Genomic DNA, 19,010 nt, shown 5'->3' with positions numbered 1-19,010 from the left:
TCTCGGAATGGAATTCCTTCTCGAACATCAAGTGATCATAATGCCTGCAGCCAATTGTCTGGTGATCACGAGCTCTAAACCCACCGTTGTGCAGACGGACCTTAGGCAACCCAAAGGACTGAGAACGATCTCAGCCATGCAACTGAGAGAGAGCCGTATTCGAGAAGACACAAGGTGTGTCGTGGAGAAATATGAGGATGGGAAACGTGATAGTTTGCCCATGTCAGCGTCGCCTACGAAGAAAAGTCATCGTATGGCGAGTCAGAGTCACCTGGACTCCGGAGACAGTCAAGGAGACTGTCAGGTGCAGGATTCACTAGACCTGCAAAAGACCCGTATCAAGAACAAGACTTCTTACGGGAGGAAGAGAATGGACGGTTGGGTGTCGACAGTCGTGTCCTGAAGCAAGCCCCGAGGCGAGGGCCAACTCTTGGATCCGCGAGCGTGACCCAACCTGTTGAAGCTTACGCAGAGGCGTGTAGTCATGCGTTGAGTGGGTGTCCTACTGCAGAATAGACACCTTATCGCATCTAAGAGTCAGAAGAAGAGTGCCACCAAGGGCAATCATACAGTGTTTGAAGAAGAAACACTGGCCATAGCACACGGTCTGAGGGATGGGAGACAGGGTTCCCATAGATCAACGTTTTTCAGAGAGATGAACAACGACGTTGCCTGCCACTTCGGTACTCGGCTGAATCTGAGTTCGAATCAAGCAAGGAGACGAAGAGTCCTGCTCAAACTTGAATTCGAGTCAGAACGCAAGAAGAGTAATCGTGGGGTTCCACATGTGTCGGCTCGTACACAAGCCTGTCAAGCTGATGGCCCAATGCGAGACGCGTCAACAGAATCCATGAAGGAAAACTCTGTCACTCATGATGGCAGAAGTATGATAAAGGCCGATCAGTTAGTGCAAAAGACCGGGGGTCGTTCGTTGGAGGCAACACAATCGGGTGTTACAACTATGAAGAAATCATCAACTGACAAAAGTCCAACAATGAGTGTTGGTGACAGACAATATGTATTGTCGTGTCTTGTTGATTTTCCCTGTATGAAGAATTAGCCTCAGACTCGTAACCTTGCAAAGAAGTGGAAGCGTAGATTAGACACTGTTCGAGCCAATTTAGAGAAAGTCTTGGAGCGGCTGAGAAGATGGGTAGATGGGAGGCATCACCCCTTGGACCTTCACCTGGAAGGTCAGGATATCGTGACGCCGCGACCTGAACAGATGCGGTTTCGGAAGATACGAAGATCTCCACCTTGTGAGAGCACACGAGGAATCAACAGAAGTTGAAGAAGAAGACCTATGGGGAGGGTACACAAGTTCGTGGCGAAGCAGAAGAGCCTCCTCATGGAAGAAGCCTGTGGAAGACGTACCAAGACCGTAAAGCGTGGAGGCAGAAGATCGAAGGATTCCAGCTTTGCCAGTCAACGGGGACGTCAACTATTTAAGTGGGGGAGTGTGTCACGAACATATTTTTCCAAAGTGTGTTTACCTTTGGTTATATGCTCCGATTACCCCCAGTTTATCTCATCTTTAGTTTCCATAACTTGTTTAGGTGTTTACTTTTCATTCTAGGTCATAAAGCTTGGGTGTGACGTTTCAGCATTTTCATATGCAAGCCTGCCAGAGAGGAAAATGTTCAAAATGTACTATAGGGGAGGCATACCAGTTGAATCCTCGCCCAAGCATTAGTTGTACTCTTTGCAAGCAACCCTTTTTCCTTGCAATTGACAGTCTTTAATGCTTATTGTAACGTTTATTTCAATGTATTTCTTTCTTTCCCGCGTTTTAGGCGTTTTAGAAATAAAATTTCCCTAAAACGCAAAGGAAGGTTACGACATGCATCGACGTTACCCACAACTCTTGGATTTTGATCGGCTGACTTGTTCGTGAGTTAGAACAAGTGCCGCACAATCGTCCGTCTCGAGGTTGAAACACTACGATTGTGACACTAGGCAGTCCTGAAATAAAGTCCATAGACACATTCTCTCACTTCCACTCTGACACACTCAAAGGTTGCAACAAACATGCTGGCTTTTGTCTTGGTGTCTTCACTTGCAAGCATACCAGATACTTAATGACAAAATCTACCATCTCTCTCTTCATATTTCTCCACTAGTAAACTCGCTTTAAATCTTGGTACATCTTTGTACTGCCTTGATTCATAGAAAATGGAGAACTGTGGGCCTTAGTCAATAACGCGGTCTTAATTGCATTGTCTGCTGGCACACATGATCGTTCTTCAAACATGAGTCTATCGTCAGCAGATAAAGAGAACTCCTCAACCGTCCTTGCTTCTGTTAGGTGGCGCTTCTCAACCAAATAAGGATCATTAAGTTGAGCAACAATAATCCTCTGTCTCAAAGTAGGTTGTACCGACAACTAAGCTAACTGTGAGGTGACCTCTCCCACTACAACTGCAATCTTAGCTCTCTCAAGATCTCTGTGCAAAGGAATCTAACTGATAATGAGTGCTATTGAATGTGATACCTTCCTACTATGAGCATCAACTACCAGATTCGCCTTACCGGGGTGGTACAAAGTCTCACAGTCATAGTCCTTGACTAATTCGAGCCATCTTTGTTGCATCATATTCAACTCCTTCTGAGTGAATAAGTATTTCAAGCTCTTATGGTTAGTGAAGATCTGAATCTTCTCACCATATAAATAGTGTCTCCAAATCTTCAGTGCAAAAACTATTGTTGTCAACTCTAAATCATGTGTAGTGTAGTTCTGCTCATGACTCTTCGACTGACGGGAAGTATAAAAAACTACCTTAGCTTGCTGCATCAATACACAACTCAGTCCTTTCTTAGAGGCGTCACTGTAAATCACATAACTCCCAGATCCATCTAGCACTGTAAGGACTGGTGCAGTCACAATTTTCAGCCTAAGGTCCTAGAAACTACTGTTACATGTTGGGCTCCAAACAAACGGAGTCCCCTTCCTGGTCAGCTGGGTCAAAGGTCTCGCTATACGAGAGAATCCTTCCACAAACCTCATATAATAGCCGGTTAAACCCATAAAACTTCGAACTTCACTAATTGTAAAAGGTCGAGGCCAACTGGTAATGACTTCAATCTTCGTGGATCCATAGAAACTCCCTCATCGGATACTATGTGATCAAGGAACGACACCTGCTTCAGCCAGAACTCACACTTGAAAAACTTGGCATATAGCCTATTGACTTGAAGAGTCTTTAACACCTTATGCAAATACTCCTCATGCTCAGCCTCTGTCTTAGAGTAAACCAAGATGTCATCAATAAAAACTATCACAAAAGTATATAAGAAATCCTTAAACACTCTGTTCATAACTTCATAAATACAGCAGGAGCATTTTTCAAGCCAAAGGACATCACAATAAACTCATAATGTCCATAATGGAAACGAAAGGTCGTCTTGGATATATCACTATCCCTAATCCTCACCTGGTGATATCCTAAACGTAAATCGATCTTAGAGAACACAGTGTCTGTTTTTGATTTTTGAACTTTCGCTTTCCTAAAGCTACGCCAAGAAAAGTACAACCCTATTTTTAGGTCACACATTCTAGCCATCAACAACTTGATCATAATCTAAAGAATGCAATTCGTCAATTTTCGCACTTGTCCGGATGACATATTGCCCTTGTGCGACTACAATGAGTTTCAAGAGTGTTTCACTTATCCTGAACTTGATGAGCTCCACAAATACAAGATAATATTGTCTACGTTCATGAACGTCTTTCGACTACATGCTAAAGGTTTGGCTACTGGACATTTTAACCATATTTTATGGTTGGATGCATTGAAAGCTAGCAAGCTTGAGGTTTTGGTGCCTTAGAATAAGTTTTTCATTAATACTACTAATGTCATAGTTACTCGAGAGACAAGGAAGCAACCATATTGGGTTCACTCAATGATCATTTAAAGACACGAATTGAGAGCATCATACTTCGAGAGACTTGGGGAAACGATGTTGTATAGAAATAATAATCCATCGTTCATTTCATCATAATTATGAGGAAATAATAATCCATCGTTCATTTCATCATAATTATGAGGAAGATGTTGATAGCGAGGGACCTTTGTGTGAACAACTACCATAGTAGAACATAGCTTGATGTGTACTATAAGTTAAATGTCAAACTTTCAAATTATCTACTCTAATTCTTAAATTTTCATAAAACTTTATTTAGGAAACTAAACATAAAATGAAATGAGACTAAATGAAAACAAAAGAAAGAATGGTCGAAACAAAAATTCAAAAATCCAAATTTGTCTTTTGCTTCATCAGCTATTAGAAACAATATTTGGTCCTCTTCAATCTCTCTTCCACATATAAATGCACTTTCATAAAACTATTTTAGTTGAGTTGTTGTGGACATGGACTAAAATTTCAATTTCACGAGTCTAAGCCTTTCAACTTATCATGTAAACCACTTCCTACTAAGGAAGTTTTAAGCACCAAACTAACATTCCAAAAACCACAAACCAACTAAATAGACAAACAAACCAAGTCAATTGAAGATTTCAATAACTTCAACCACTATAATTGATTGTTAGTTGTTACCATGAAACCAAATTGAATTCATTCTTATTGGTCATTTTTAGTGCCAATGCAAGCTACTTGTCACTTGATATATCAAGATCTCAGTAAGAGAACAAATCATTACATCTTCTGAAGGGAAAAAAACACTCTACATATGAAATTGATGGGGCAAAAATTCTTCAGAAACAAATTCACATGTGACAGACATGCTAACTAAAAATGCACAACAATCATATGATCCATTGAATAAAGAAGAGTCGTTAAATATTTCATCAATAGGTTCTAGTGGCCATATAGATCTTCCTCTCCTCACAAGTCACTACACACAAGAAATGGTAATATTCTAACCATCTAGTGAGTACTTGAAGAAGTTTACAGATTAACCAACACCTCAAATACCGACGTGAACCCGGCCCCTCTAATTTCATCCACATATCTCTACTCTAAAAGTTTGGCTGTTCTGGAATTCTTCAATGGTTATGTTTAACTAACCGATCAATGCCTTCATGGTCACACATCTTCCTATGCTGTGGCACCCATCTGCCTCAGTTTTGCTTGTAAGATCAAGCCAGCTTCATCTGCTACTTTCTTCTTTTTAGTAGCAATCTGCACGTTGAAATTGTAAAATAATCAAAATATACATTTTCCAAGGAAATAAATGTTAAATTTTTTATATCTACATTTACAAGGTATCCAGACGAACTTGCTTTCACCTCACCGATTTCATGGGACAACCTACTAGACTGCAATATTTGGTTGCCAAGGAAATTCGTACAATAAATCTTAGGTAGGTGACCTTCAAAAATCGAACTCATCCTTCTTATTTCCTTATTAAATCCAAGATCCTTAATGACCACTAGCCAAAGATGGTTTGGAGATAAAACAAAATTTGTGTACATTTACACTTTTTTTTTTTTTTATCTGAAACTGAGGCCAGCCCCACCTTGATTTTCACCCAAAGGTAGCAGACCGAACGGTGGATCCAGAAATTTTGTTGATGGAGGTTTTATAGTTTAGTAAAAATAATCTGAAAAAAAAAGGAGTAGGATGGAACCTGGGTCTAGAGGGGGCTAAGAGATAGTTTTACCACTAGGCTAACTTCTGATATTGATATTATTTCAGTTTTTATATATATATATTATATAAAGAGCCTAAAGTTGAGTGGGGCTTGAGCCCCCTGATCCTTGACTAAATCCACTAGTGAGCACACCCCTCTAGTTCCCCCTAAAAAACTTTAAGCCCAAGGTCACTCTTCAAGGGACAAGGACATGGTTAGGTTTGGACCATTACTGCTAGGGGACTCATACTCGTAATTCACACTTGCCTAAACACTAGCAAATGCAAAGGTAAACTATGGAAATCTATGAAAGTGATCGAACGCTCGAACTGTGCTAGACAAGGTGTTTAGTGGTTCAATTGCCAAAACAATATTACATTGATAGAGAGAATTAGCCTTGGATATACGGTGTTTGTTGGAAAACTTAGAATTAGCTTTGACAAGGTTGTCAATTGTCTGAACTCAGACCAAAATGATCGACACGACCACACTGTGAAGTTTGGATTGCCTAGAGTGACGAAACATGACCAGCCATACATGTGCTGAGATGCACCTTAGCCTACATACTCTGACAGCTGTATGATGACAAAGGATCACTTTAAACACCTAGGTCCCCATGGAATTCTGTCATCTACTGGAACTGTACTTAATAATTCAAAGCCCATTGTCAAGCCAAAGAAGCACGGTTCACTAAATAAATTCCTAACTCTCTAGCTCTAAGATGCTTGAATTTTTCAAAAATCCATGGACAAGCAGGAGAGAAATGTTATATCCCTGCGTTAGCATGTTTGTTGGTGTGACTACTCTCTAATCGAGAGATTCAGGATTACAAGTGATAGTTGAAGACTTGAATTTGCAATATTTAGCTGAGCGGCTGCTAAAAATCTGGATCCTCCTTGCTCTCTTAGTTACTTAACAAGATTAGACGCTATGATGAGAGCTTGAACTCCATATTTCGTCCTATGTTGTTGAACCACTTGGATTAGCTACTCACCTTGACAAGTCAATCAAACTCGTGGGAACTAATTTACAAGGTAAAGATGGTACGTGGTACATGTCAAATAGCCTAGAAGTACGGCCTAAACTTATGGGTAGCGACCACTCACACAAGCACCTTCTTAAAATTCTTCCCTACACTAACAGTACACAGGAAATAATAGGCCTTTTTCACAAAGTACCTAGGAAACTAACTCATTTTCCTCGTTATCAAAGAATCTGCTAACAGCATAAGCATAAACTTCCGAGTAAATTAAATGAAAATGATCTCCATTCTTGGGTTTCTGATAGGAGAGGAGACTGTGAAGTATGAGGAATACTAATGCACAACAGCTGTTCAAAACTTAAGCATGATTTTTTTTAAAAACTTAAGGTGCAAACAATAAACAAATTCAAATAAAAATTCTATAAATAAAAAGTTATAACATTGTGAATACTTTATGGTGGTAGATCATCGTGAGCAAGCATGACCTCCATCCTTTTGTTTGGGTGGAGAAAGGGGTTAAAGGCACACACAAAAGTCCTTGGAAAGACATTTCCTTTGAGCTTCCAACCTTCTCTCGTTTCATTTGGAGTATTGTAGGGTAGGGGAGAAGGGATGTTTTTGTTTGGAGTCCTAACCCCAGTCATGGTTTTTCATGTAAGTCCTTTTTCTCTTTGTTGTTGGATCCCTCTCCCTTTAGAGAGCTTGCTTTTTACATTGTTTGGAGGATTAAGGTTCCGAAGAAACTGAGCCTCTTTATCTGGCAAGTTTTGCTTGGATGTGTGAACACTATTGATAGGCTTGTTAGGAGGAGAAGCTCGCTTGTTAGGTCTTTCTGTTGTATTCTTTGTTGGAAGGTGGAGGAAGATCTTGATCATTTCTTTTGGGAGTGTCAGTATGAGTGGTTTGTGTGGAGCTCTTTCTTGCGAGAGTTCAGTTTTGCTGGCCAAAGAAGTGTTCGGACGACAATTGAGGAGTTCCTCCTCCATCCGCCTTTCAAGGAGAAAGGCCATTTTCTGCGGTTTGCAAGGGTGGGTGTTGTAATTTGGGATATTTTCGATGAGAGGAATGAGAGAAATGATCTGGTGTTTACAGGTAAGGAAAAGAATCATGAGGTCTAGTCTTTAGTGAGATTTCATGTGTTACTTTGGGCTTTGGTATCAAAGACCTTCTGTAACCATTCCCTCAGTAACATTTTACTTAGTTGAAACCCCTTATTTTAGGTGGGGTTTTTTTGTGGGCTTGTTCTTTGGATGCTCTTGTACTCTTTCATTTTTTCTCAATGAAAGTCGTTACTTCTCTCAAAAATAACATTGTAAACACTATTGTGAAAAACTCAGAAAATTACTGATAAGGATATTTCAAGAGAATCTTTAAGGTTATATCATGAGCTTCTGAGAAGGGCTCTCGTCTCACAGCATCCCTTTCAAATAGCTAAGTAGATGTGATATGCCGTACTATTTTTGGGATCTCTGAAGGCCTCACAAGTCACATTCCTCAAGACAACTAAATTTTGCTTCGCTAAATAAAGTCTACCAAAAAACAAATGACTCAGAAATAAACTTTTCTTTGCAAAATAAAGTCTACCAAAAACCCAGATTCCCTACCGACGATCATGTCCAGTACCTACAGTGCTAGTGAGGACTGCTTCAAAATTAAGTGACAGAAAACCATTCACCTCCAATCATAGACATAGCACAAAGTCAAGATATTAGAACCTGGCTTCCTACATGGAATATCAAAGGGATTTTTGCATCTCTAAAGAAGAATATAGGATTAAACGTAAATTGATAAAAAAAAAAAAATAGAAATAAAGACAATTTTATACAATAACTCAAATATTTAAGACCTCATTTAACAACAATTTCATCTGTTCTTTCCTATTTTAAAAAATACTACGTGTGTTCAATCAATTTAGTTTTTCATGCTTTAAAACATTTTGAAAGAAACTTCTCACTTTTTAGTTCAAAAAATTTGTTATGATCATAGCAACTACCAACGTTTTTATGCTATATTTCATTCACAAACAATGTTGCAGAATTAACATCATGGAACTACAATACATGGTTCAGACGTTCAGATATCAACACTTCTTTTGATATCATGCTAACTTGAAAACTTTTTATTCCAAATTCAACTTCAAAATAGTAAAAATACCTCGATTAGTTGGTCAAAATTCGACCTCAGCAATTTGATCTTTCGCTCACAGTAATCTTTTCCATCAGCCATTGTTTTCTGATTCAACCATCAGATCATGAGAACACATTACTAACATCAATACATGATAAAGTGATATTATTTTCACAAAGATGGATCTTACTCATTGAGTAGTAAGTTCCTAATTGAAAATAACAACCAGCATCAATCAATGCTAATGAATCAGAACAAATTCTGATAGGTAGGAAAGATTTATCTAGATGAAGTGCTCTATTTAGAAGGTAAATCTGCAAGTAAGTCATTCGGATCCTGTTTGAAAACCATTTGGATTCTAGTTTTAAATTTTTGTTTCCTACACTTCTACCTATGGGTTTCTTTGATTTGTTATCTACTCAACAATGTTTTCAAAAAAATTGAAGCCAAGTTTTGAAAACTAAAATCTCAAATTTTAAAAAGTTGTTTTTGGTTTTTATATTTGGGTAAGATTTAAATCTTATATTGAGAAAGCTGAAGACAATTGTAAAGAAATGGTGAGAAAACAAGACCTATTTTCAAAAATCAAATGGTTATCAAATGGGGTATTGGCATCGCTCGACAAAAGGCGCAACAATAAATTGAGAAAATCAAGCTCGTTCGGTAAATAAAATCATATAAACACCAGATAGAATTTCAATCTTTTTTTGTGAAGAAAAAAAGTGAATGTTAATCAAGTACAAAATCCCACCAAAACTGACCTCAATGAAGTATCCAGTGCCTACATCCACCAATACTTTATCGGCCTCATCAAGCGTCCCAGGAACATAAAGCGACGCAGTAAGAGGCACCAACATCCTCTTGCCTAATTAAACAGAAGAAAAAATCACCAAATAGCCACATAAAAAAAGATTAAATTGTGAAGAAGAAATGAAAAAAGAGAAAGGAACCAACCTTGAGGACGGAGCGAGAGATCATGGAGTGCAGCAGAAGCAATGTCGAGGCGAGAAGTGGCTGTGCGAATGTTGTTAAGGCTGTCATGAAGGAGATTGACTTCCATATCAGTCTGTTCCTTGAAGGCTCTGAGTTGCTCCACACTCATCTTCTCCAACTCCAACTCTAACGATCTCACCCCTTCGCCGCCGCTGCTCCCTCCTTTTCTCGACGCCATCGCTTTGGTTCGATTCACTTTCCGAGTTTCAGACCAGACTTCTTTCTTTTTGATCCAATGGGGCCGTTTGGGCAAGTAAAGTCGGGGAAATGAATGTGGAAAAAGGGATTAACTGATGGAAGGATTATGGTTAAAAAGAAATTTCCTTTTTATCCGTATAAAACATATCCGATATATATTTTATGAACACAAAAATTAAGGGTGTTGAATTACGGTTTAGAAAATAAAAAAAAGTAAAACCTGAAGAAGAAGAAGGTCACGAACAGAGACTGGTACAATAATATTTCAAAAAATTTGACAAAAATTTAAGGTTATATTTCGTATTCAAAATACATTATTAGGGTATATTGAGTATATTCAATATAGCATCATTTATGTATTATTGAATATATGAAGTAGTATATTGGTAACAACTCACATAAAATATATGCATTATGCAGTAGTATATATATATATATATATATGTAATAATTAAAAAATATACTAATCGGATACATAATACGTGTATATAGTGGTATATAAATGCACTAGAAAAAAATCACAAAACATGAAAAAAAAAATGTGTATGTATTATTGAATAAATGAAGTATTATATATGTAATAAATCACAAAATATAAATGAATTATTCAATAACATATATGGAATAAAAAAAAAATCTGAATGAATTTATAATATGTGTATATACGCAATCAGAAAAAATCACTGAACATGAAAAAACACGTGTATATATTATTAAATATATGTAGTGACAAATCACAAAGATATAAATTTATTATTTAGTGGTATACCATAGTATACACGAATGAAGAGACAATAAAAATTGTATATCGAACATGATAGGAAGATTAACTAAATAATAAAAAATTAAACAAAATAGAAGGAACATGATAGGAAGATTAGTGGTATACCATAATATACACGAATAAAGAGATATTTAATAAAAATTATATATCGAACCTAATCGGAAGATTAACTAAATAATAAAAAATTAAATAAAATAGAAGGAACATGACTACTATGGACAAAAAAAAATGTATTGTATGCTACCAAACCAAAGAAGAAAAAAAAAAGACTAACTGTACTACGTAGCAGATAAAAAAGAAAGAAGAAAACAATTTTTTAAAATAAGAAGAAAACAGAATCTAGAATTGATGGAAAAAAATAACAAAATTGAAGAATCGGGAATAAATTTTACAAACTAAACACTGTGATGATAAAAGTAATGGATTATTAAATAAATTAAATAATTAAATTATTTTATATTGAATTAATAAACTATTTCCAATTAAATTTGGCAATAAGTTATCATTTAGATAATAAATAAAATATAATGTAATTAAGAAAACAATTAAATTTAATTTAAAAAATGATATATAATTAATAATATAGATAATTATAATCATCCTACAAATATACGAAATCCTAACAAAATAAATCTTAATTGAGTATAGATTCAAGTATTTTCACGGTATCTTTCTTATTATTTAGCAGCCACGATCGGAGTTATTTTGTAAAATAGTGGCCTCAAATAAGTCCTTTAAAATCCAGCCCAACCAAAAATATTACCTGATCATCTCCCACATTCGAAACCACGGTCGCCGGCGATCTCCTTCCGTAACCTCCCCTCCTGTAATCGGCAGCACGTCGTCTCAATTTCCCTCGAAGGTATTCTAACATAGACGCCGTTTTTCCTGTAATTGAATTTGTTCTCTATAATGCTTTGCTTCACTCGTCATCAACATTCCCTTCTTACACTTTGATTTCTCCTTTTCTTCCTTGTGGGATGATTCAGAGGCTTTTCTTCTTCTTCTTCTCCACAACTGCTTTCACTCTTTTTCTCCTCCCTCATGAATTCTGCTTCCACCATGTTCTCATTCTTCTTGTCCTTCTTTCCCAATATAAGCTCCCCTTCCACACCTTCTTTAATTTATGCGTCACTGTGCTTTCTTGTATTGAAAATTACATGCTTACTTCTTTCTAGGAACAAATAAAAAAAATCTTCAACCACTCCTTATTGTGTTCACTTGCATTGAATTCCATGTCCAGCACCCAACTGCTCTGGTACCAAATTGATAGAACCCCAATATCTTGAGATATAATAGTGGGATAATAGGTAACCAGACTAATTATCTTCCTCCTTCACCGCCACTCTTTTTTCACCGACTTTTCTTCTGAGTGCTTAGAAAACACAGCCAATTGTCCAGACTATCTATGAATTTATAGTTTTACTTTTTTCCTTCAAATATATACCTGTGAACTTTTATTATGATTTCTTACCTAAAAGTTTTCTGTTGGTGTCAGACAAACTCGGGGGCTTCATTTATGGACCCTTTTGATGACATTTTTTCTGAGCGTGTTGTCACAGGTAAGTTTTGCATACATCAGTTTGTAGGTTTCTATGTTCTTGATAATGAGTGATTGATATTGGTTTTTTTCAGCTCGAGCTGGGGTTAGATTTCAACCAAAGACCAAACCACGTCCTAAAAAACAAACTTTGGCCCCTCAATTGTCCGCAAAATCTCAAGATATAAAGGTAAGACCTATGCTGTATCTTTTGTTGGCTTGAGTCATGGATGATCGACTTAGGAGAAAGTGTTTTCATGAGTCTACTTTATTTGCAGGGAACAATTTTAGATGCCAAATCTTGTCCTGATGATAAAGGAAACACGAAATCAATCAAATCGTCATCCCAACTTCCTGTGACAGAGGAGAAAAGGGAATCTGAAGATGGTTTGCTCTCTGGCACCGCAAGATCTGATTTCATTGGCTGTTCACTTCCAACCTCTGTAGAAAGTGATAAAGTGGTATAATTTATTTATTGTAATTGTTTAACCATTATTGAAAGTTGGTCATATGGACTTCTTTATTTTAGTATAACCAAATATTATTTCATTTTTAATTTTGATTTCATCTTGAAATGTGTTGTTTGCAGGTAGACTCTACACAGTTCGATTTGGATTGTTGTGGTAGTCTTCTTCCTTCTGGTTCTACTATCGAAGGTAAGTACTAGTTCAAAATATTTGTTGAAGTTACGATGATGTGGTACATGGGAAAATACATTTACTAAATACTTTAAGATTAAATTATTAAAATTGGTCGTTTAGTTTGGGTAAAATTTTCAGTTTAGTTTCTATACTTTCAACTTAGTTTTAATTTGATCCCCGCAGTTTGGTTTAGCTTCAATTTAGTCTCAACATTTAGAAAGCTTCAACTTTGGTCCCTTTGGTTTAGACAAACTTCACAAATCCTCCTTGGTGTTTGTTATTATAATAGGGAGAATTTTTTAGATTTAACCAAACAATAAAGAAAACCAAAACTAAGACCAAATTGAAGCTAAGCACAAACAACGTGGATTCAATTCTGAAGCTTTAAAAATCATATGGACCAAATAGAAATTTGTCAAACCATGGGGATCAATTTGTAATTTATCCATTATTTTGTAATATGAAATGTTCATTCCAAATAACCCAGTACTTGCAAAGCACGATGTAATTTCACTTGTGAATTGAATGTTATGGTATGAGTTTCAAATGACATCAGATATAACCCAGAAAAGATATTTGTTGCAGCATCTTTCAAGAGAAATTTTCCCATAAATTTCAATTGTTTGATGTGGATGTCCTAGTACCGAGAATTACTTGGAGTTTCTTATTGTATTGTCTTATTTATTTATTTTTCCATATAAAGTTCAAGTCTTATTATTTGGTTTCGAACATTGTGATTGACACAAGTATTCAATATTCCATTGTTGTTCAAGATGGAGTGACTGATGCAATTGATTTCACTACTTCCCCCTCGGGTCCAGTTGGAGTAAAAAAGCTGACTGATGATAACAAAAATTCGGAACTATTGACTTATTCCCATCCTAGTGCATCTTCAGCTCATGAAGCTATGACTGTGGATCAAGGTGGAATAGGATCAATCCAATCTGAGGACGTGCATTCCATTGATGGTAAAATAGCTGGACAGGTATGTGCTATTTTTTCACGTATTTTCTAGGTACAACTTTTTTTCTCCATTATGTACTAATAGTCATTTTATTTTCAGAATATTGATCTATTTTATGAGTTGGAATGTCTAGATGATTTTCATAACCAACCACAGAATGAAGATGGTGAGTAATTGACATTTTTCTCATATCTCGTTTCCTCCATAGTGCTTGTTCTAATGTTTGTTTTCTTACATGTAAAGATCCTTCAAGCCTTAAGCAAGCAACAATCTCCAATGAGGGTGGAGATTTGGATAAACAAAGGTTGGAAATAGAGGTGAAAGTCTTGTTTTTTTTGAAGAATCGTTGTTATTTCTTTCAAAAACAACTTTGTTCACATGTCAAGATATGGTTGGTGTTTCAGGAATGTGGGGCAGTGGCTAATGTCACCATGGATACACTAAGTTCTGTGACCACTACTCCCTCTGGTAAGACAAACCTAACAAACTTTTCTTTTTTATCGTTCTATTGTTTTTGAAATATGATCCGTTATTACATTCATCTTGTTTTTTAGAACGATCTGCTTGCAAGTACATACCAAAACCCAAGATGAGAACTGCAGGAGACGCCTGCACACAAATCTCTCAGCCAGAAATTTCTAATATGCTTCCACCATCTCCACAAGTTATTTCTTGTGATACCAACGGCATGAATGAAGCCTCAATTGGGACGCATTCGGATGGTGTTCTTAATGATTCTTCGATTAACTTTGATGGTTATGCTCCGGTTAACCAGGACACTGAAACACCTGTTAATGTAGAATCATTCACATTTGACTCTTATGGTGACATACTCGTGGATGATTTTAATTCGGATGATCAGGATGCGATGTTAAGAGAAGAGGTAATGTAAATGACTGTTGAAATGTTTAATAAATATGAATTAGTTTTAAATTTGTGCATTTCTGTTTGGTTGTATTTAACTTGTTTTTTTTATAATTGAGGTTTTTAGAATGGTAAGAATGATGAAGAAGAACCTTCAAGGCAATCAAATGTTTCTCAGCAACAAAAGATTTGCCCCTCAGTTGGTGAAGAGATCGAGCACAGCAAAACTTCAAGGAAGTTGAGAAAGAAGGTTTCTCATCAACTTGATGAGCCAGAAGATGGTGTTGACGTTAATAGAAAGTTTCCTAATGAACCTTCTAGTAATTCTGGTATGCATGGCAATGGCTACAACAAAAACGAAAACCCAAAAGGAGGTCAAGGAAGAAAAACATCAACAAAGTCTTCGAAACCTTCTAGTGAGAATGAAAAACCAACTCGGAAGCGCAAGGAGGCTAATAAAGCAGTTCCAGATTTGCAGGCTGAAAAGCGCCCTAAGAAGTTCTCTCATTCAACTCGTCGGAATAGACGACAAGGTAACTATCTTTCTAGCTGCCAAGGTGTTAGTTCTCTTGCAATTACTGTGTATAGTTAACATAGAAATGTGCTTTTTGACAGATTATTAATAATTTTATGCTTTAACAGTAAACAAGGTTTTACTTGAAACACCGGAGGATGATATTGACTTTCAAAAAATAAGTTTTCGGGATCTCATTATTTATCACGAGCACAAAGAGAAGTTAGAGGTACCTTTTATTTTTTGTACCTCTTAAGCTGCCCAGAACTGATGATTTTATTTTCTTTGGTTGTTTCTGTTTTAGCTAGTTTTCTGCCTCACGTGTTCTAATGAATTTTCTTGGGGCCTGTTGTTTTAATGTAGAAAAAAGTGGCAAGCACAAGAAAATCAGAAACTAATCAAAGGTCCGAACCTTCCAAGTCATTTTTATACTTGATAGCTATAAATTATTTATAATGAAAAGATTGTGTATTTTTTTTTTAATGTAAAGACGGTAGTAAGATACTATTGGATTCTTAAATGTGCCCGATCTTTCTTATTATTTTCTGTTGGCTCCGTTCGTGTATGCTTGTAGTTGTAGATATGCCAATGCCTTAGCATATGCAGCATTTATATTTTAATACGAAAAGTGTGATTTTTTCTCCTTGTTTGGGGATTAAATTACAAATTATCCTTAAACTTGAGATTTTGTATCTATTTGAGCTCCTTTTTTGTTCAATGGGTTCTTGAAATATTCAATTATTTAATTCGAAAGTTAATATATTTGATATAAATTTGAATATTATGTCTAATGAAATCTAAGACTTCCAATTTTATGTTTACTAGATCTGGGAACTTTAGGAATTTAAAGGCGTTGGGACTGAATTTGTAATTTTGAAAATTCAAGAATCAAATAGATACATTTTCCCTCTTCTTGGTTTAGTAATTCTAAATTATTTTGTAACTATAACCTCTCTCAAATTTGAGTAGAGCCTGTCTTCGTCCTCTTCTCATTGTTGATTCATTTCTTTCCTCAATAGATATTTGTTTGCCTTGTTGGTTTTCTTCTTTCTTCTTTTTTACTCATCGTTCTTTTTATGTTCAGAACTGATACTTCCGCTGAGGAGATTTATAATGATGGAGAGGAAAACCTTGCTTCTGAACAAGGTAAAGGTACCGATGACGATGAAATGCCTGATGTAGTTGACATGACTTCTGCTTACTTTAATTACCAGTCATTCATGGACAAAACACCACGTACAAAGTGGTCAAAGTCGGACACAGAGCGTTTTTATGAGGTAATTATATGATACTGATGGCGTTGTCTTTTGTGGAGAAAGGTACTGTCTTCTAGTAGGGAAATGGTAGAAATCTAAATTGTTGGAGAACTTGTGTTCCTTCGGGGACATTTGATAAAATTGGAACTAAATTGTTGAACTTGTGGCCTCAGATGATTTATCTCCCTTTTGAATAGGTTTTATTTTAGACTGTTCATAACCGTGAGGAACAGCTTAAAGATGCTTTGGAAAAACATTTTACCGTCTCTATTTTGCTTAATTCGTCCCTAGTGGACAAGAGTTCAGTCAAATTTGAACATGCTAGCTACTAAAAGGTTTTAAATGTCAGAAAAAAATGGAAGCTCAATGTTGATTTTCATTCACTTATAAGGAGTGGTCTAGTGATAAGCATGCTTATTCATAATTCATTGAATGGTATGGCGTGATTGATGAGCCTCGGTCTTTAACTTCTCCTATGGGTTCTGTTGAGGTGCCTTCTGGTTCCAGTGTGTGTGTGCGTATCGGTTTCTTATGGATCAGAGTATTGAAGCGTTGAATCCTAGTGGATCATGGTAGCAAGCCTTTTGACTCCGTTACATTATAGTAAAAACATGGTCAATTGGTTATTTTAATAATTCTCCTTGCGAATCATTTGCTCTGGTTAACGAGCCTTCTATTGTTGCTTCATATCCCCCTTCAACCTTCAATACTCCTTATGCAGTGCCAACAAAAGACCCTAGTTCTCCACTCTCTCTCATGTTGTGGTGACCCTTCTACCAAACTTGATGTTGGCAGTAGTGTGGAATCATTTTATTTTGATAACAATATATTACTACAGAGTTCTGTCTCTGTTTTGGCCCTTATTGAGATTTTTCTGAGTTTTAGGTATAGAATCTTAACAGAAACTTAATAATTTGTTCACCAACCTTTTAGGCTGTTCGACAATTTGGAACGGACTTTTGTATGATACAACAATTGTTTCCAGGCAAAACACGCCGCCAAATTAAACTAAAGTTCAAAAGTGAAGAACGTCATCATCCATTTCGCTTATCTGATGCTATAACTAATCGTGCCAAAGGTAATACTTAAGTTTTATTTTCCTCAAGTTTTCATGCTATATGACTAATGATGTCTTGTCTTATAACCGTGTCCCATTTTCATTTCCTCATTTGTTTTATAAAGAACTTTTGGTTCGACTATGGTCTTACAGTCAAGTATTTTGCAGACCACTCCCAATTTTTATCGTTGATTGAGCAGCTGAAAGAAGCTGCTAAGGCAAAACATGAATCCAATCAAGATGAGTTGACTGAAAATACTGGGGATGAGGAGCAGCCAGAGTTGTCTCCTCAAACTAACGTATGGCCTCTTTCTCTTGTTCTGTATCTGCTCTCCTTAGTCTTCTTCTCTACTGAGATCTAAACGTGCTATATGATGCACAAAGAGGTATAAGCTGGTTAGGTTGGTAATTGGTTTAGCTTTTAAGCCATTTTGACTACATAAAGAAATATCGGTTTTAACAAAAAGTAAAAATACTGACTTTGTAGGGTTGTTTTTTTTCTTTTGTGGGGAACAAGTTGAAACTAAACCTAATCCAATATGTGAACTAAACTGAAACAAATAAATCTATCACAACTGAGCTGACCAACTATTTTCTTAGTATTAACATTAAACTGATAAAAAAGGGTATTCAAAGAAACAAACATGACTTGGTTTGGTCATTTTCTTTGTCTCTCTCATCTTTTTCAGTTCCCCCCAACTCCTCCCCCAAATGACACTTGTTTTATCCATTTATACTGCTAGAAATCCGATACCAAACTAGAAAAAAAATCAATCCAAAACCTACATACAATACCGGCTCTGTTTGGTTCGACTTTGTCATTTTTTCCATAACACTCCCATGATTTACAAAAACGGTAATTGGCTTTGGAAACTGGAAGGAATATAGATTGTTGAGTTGATGATTGGTTCATGTAATTTAATCTCTTTATGGGATTTGATTTGGATGTGGGGCCTAATTTTGGAAATATATAATGGTTTTTGTGAACAGGAGGAAGAAGTGGAGCAACCTGAAGGTGTGGAGGAGACAGAAAAGAAAGAATTTGTTGGTGGTGAAATTCACAGTCCACTGAAGGGTGAGGGAAGTGATGATGATGATGATGATGATGATGATCCTAATAGATGGGATGAATATAAATTTGATTATTAATGTTAATGTATGTCCCACTTTCTTCTCACATTTTTGTGTTATGAATCGTATCCATGAATCAAATCAATGCATTGGCTTTTAGATTATTTGTGTTGATTAATTGTTGGAAATACTCAAAACTTTTTGTTCATAATCCTCGAGATAGTAGTATTCTTAGTCAGTCTTGTCTAAATAAGTGTATAAATGTAGTTTCATCTAAGGGTGCTAGGGAAAACCGTAAAATCAATAGAACTGTTTGAAACTGTTTCGGCTCGGATAAAGCCAAATCATAGAACGTGAATTTAAATCAAATTTTGATTTTCTTTCTCGACATAAACTCTAATTTGAATTTTAGTAGAATTTGTGCCATTT

General features: G+C 36.2%; 2 protein-coding genes across 2 annotated transcripts; one reads left to right on the top strand and one right to left on the bottom strand.

Annotated features, from left to right (window-relative positions):
• Positions 1-4,668: 4,668 nt before the first annotated feature.
• Positions 4,669-9,994, bottom strand: LOC101214347 (probable prefoldin subunit 5). Its single transcript, XM_004149822.3, has 4 exons — positions 9,654-9,994; positions 9,461-9,564; positions 8,727-8,804; positions 4,669-5,139 (listed from the first exon to the last, which is right to left on the bottom strand). Exons 1-4 carry the CDS (start codon positions 9,868-9,870, stop codon positions 5,056-5,058), a joined length of 483 nt encoding a protein of 160 aa, XP_004149870.1. The 5' UTR covers positions 9,871-9,994; the 3' UTR covers positions 4,669-5,055.
• A 1,369-nt stretch (positions 9,995-11,363) lies between these two features.
• LOC101216268 (hypothetical protein) lies at positions 11,364-18,759 on the top strand. The gene is made up of 17 exons (XM_011656856.2): positions 11,364-11,536; positions 12,173-12,236; positions 12,310-12,404; positions 12,493-12,675; positions 12,804-12,870; positions 13,629-13,840; positions 13,919-13,985; positions 14,063-14,136; positions 14,224-14,287; positions 14,374-14,702; positions 14,811-15,216; positions 15,326-15,426; positions 15,561-15,601; positions 16,282-16,474; positions 17,387-17,531; positions 17,679-17,809; positions 18,501-18,759. Exons 2-17 carry the CDS (start codon positions 12,194-12,196, stop codon positions 18,657-18,659), a joined length of 2,310 nt encoding a protein of 769 aa, XP_011655158.1. The 5' UTR covers positions 11,364-11,536; positions 12,173-12,193; the 3' UTR covers positions 18,660-18,759.
• Positions 18,760-19,010: the final 251 nt, after the last annotated feature.

The sequence above is a fragment of the Cucumis sativus genome, chromosome 5 (assembly GCF_000004075.3).
Source record: "Cucumis sativus cultivar 9930 chromosome 5, Cucumber_9930_V3, whole genome shotgun sequence".
Taxonomy (NCBI): Eukaryota; Viridiplantae; Streptophyta; class Magnoliopsida; order Cucurbitales; family Cucurbitaceae; genus Cucumis; species Cucumis sativus.
The sequence above is the reverse complement of the archived record's forward strand: the minus strand, read 5'-3'. Positions and strand labels throughout refer to the sequence as shown.

Coding starts and splice junctions, on each gene's coding strand:
- LOC101214347 (XM_004149822.3), bottom strand. CDS start 9,870: ATGGCGTCGAGAAAAGGAGGGAGCAGCGGCGGCGAAGGGGTGAGATCG. Junction 9,565..9,653: donor TCTCTCGCTCCGTCCTCAAG/GTTGGTTCCTTT, acceptor CTGTTTAATTAG/GCAAGAGGATGTTGGTGCCT. Junction 5,140..8,726: donor ATTTTGACCAACTAATCGAG/GTATTTTTACTA, acceptor TTCAACGTGCAG/ATTGCTACTAAAAAGAAGAA.
- LOC101216268 (XM_011656856.2), top strand. CDS start 12,194: ATGGACCCTTTTGATGACATTTTTTCTGAGCGTGTTGTCACAG. Junction 12,676..12,803: donor CTGTAGAAAGTGATAAAGTG/GTATAATTTATT, acceptor TGTTGTTTGCAG/GTAGACTCTACACAGTTCGA. Junction 15,427..15,560: donor AGCACAAAGAGAAGTTAGAG/GTACCTTTTATT, acceptor GTTTTAATGTAG/AAAAAAGTGGCAAGCACAAG.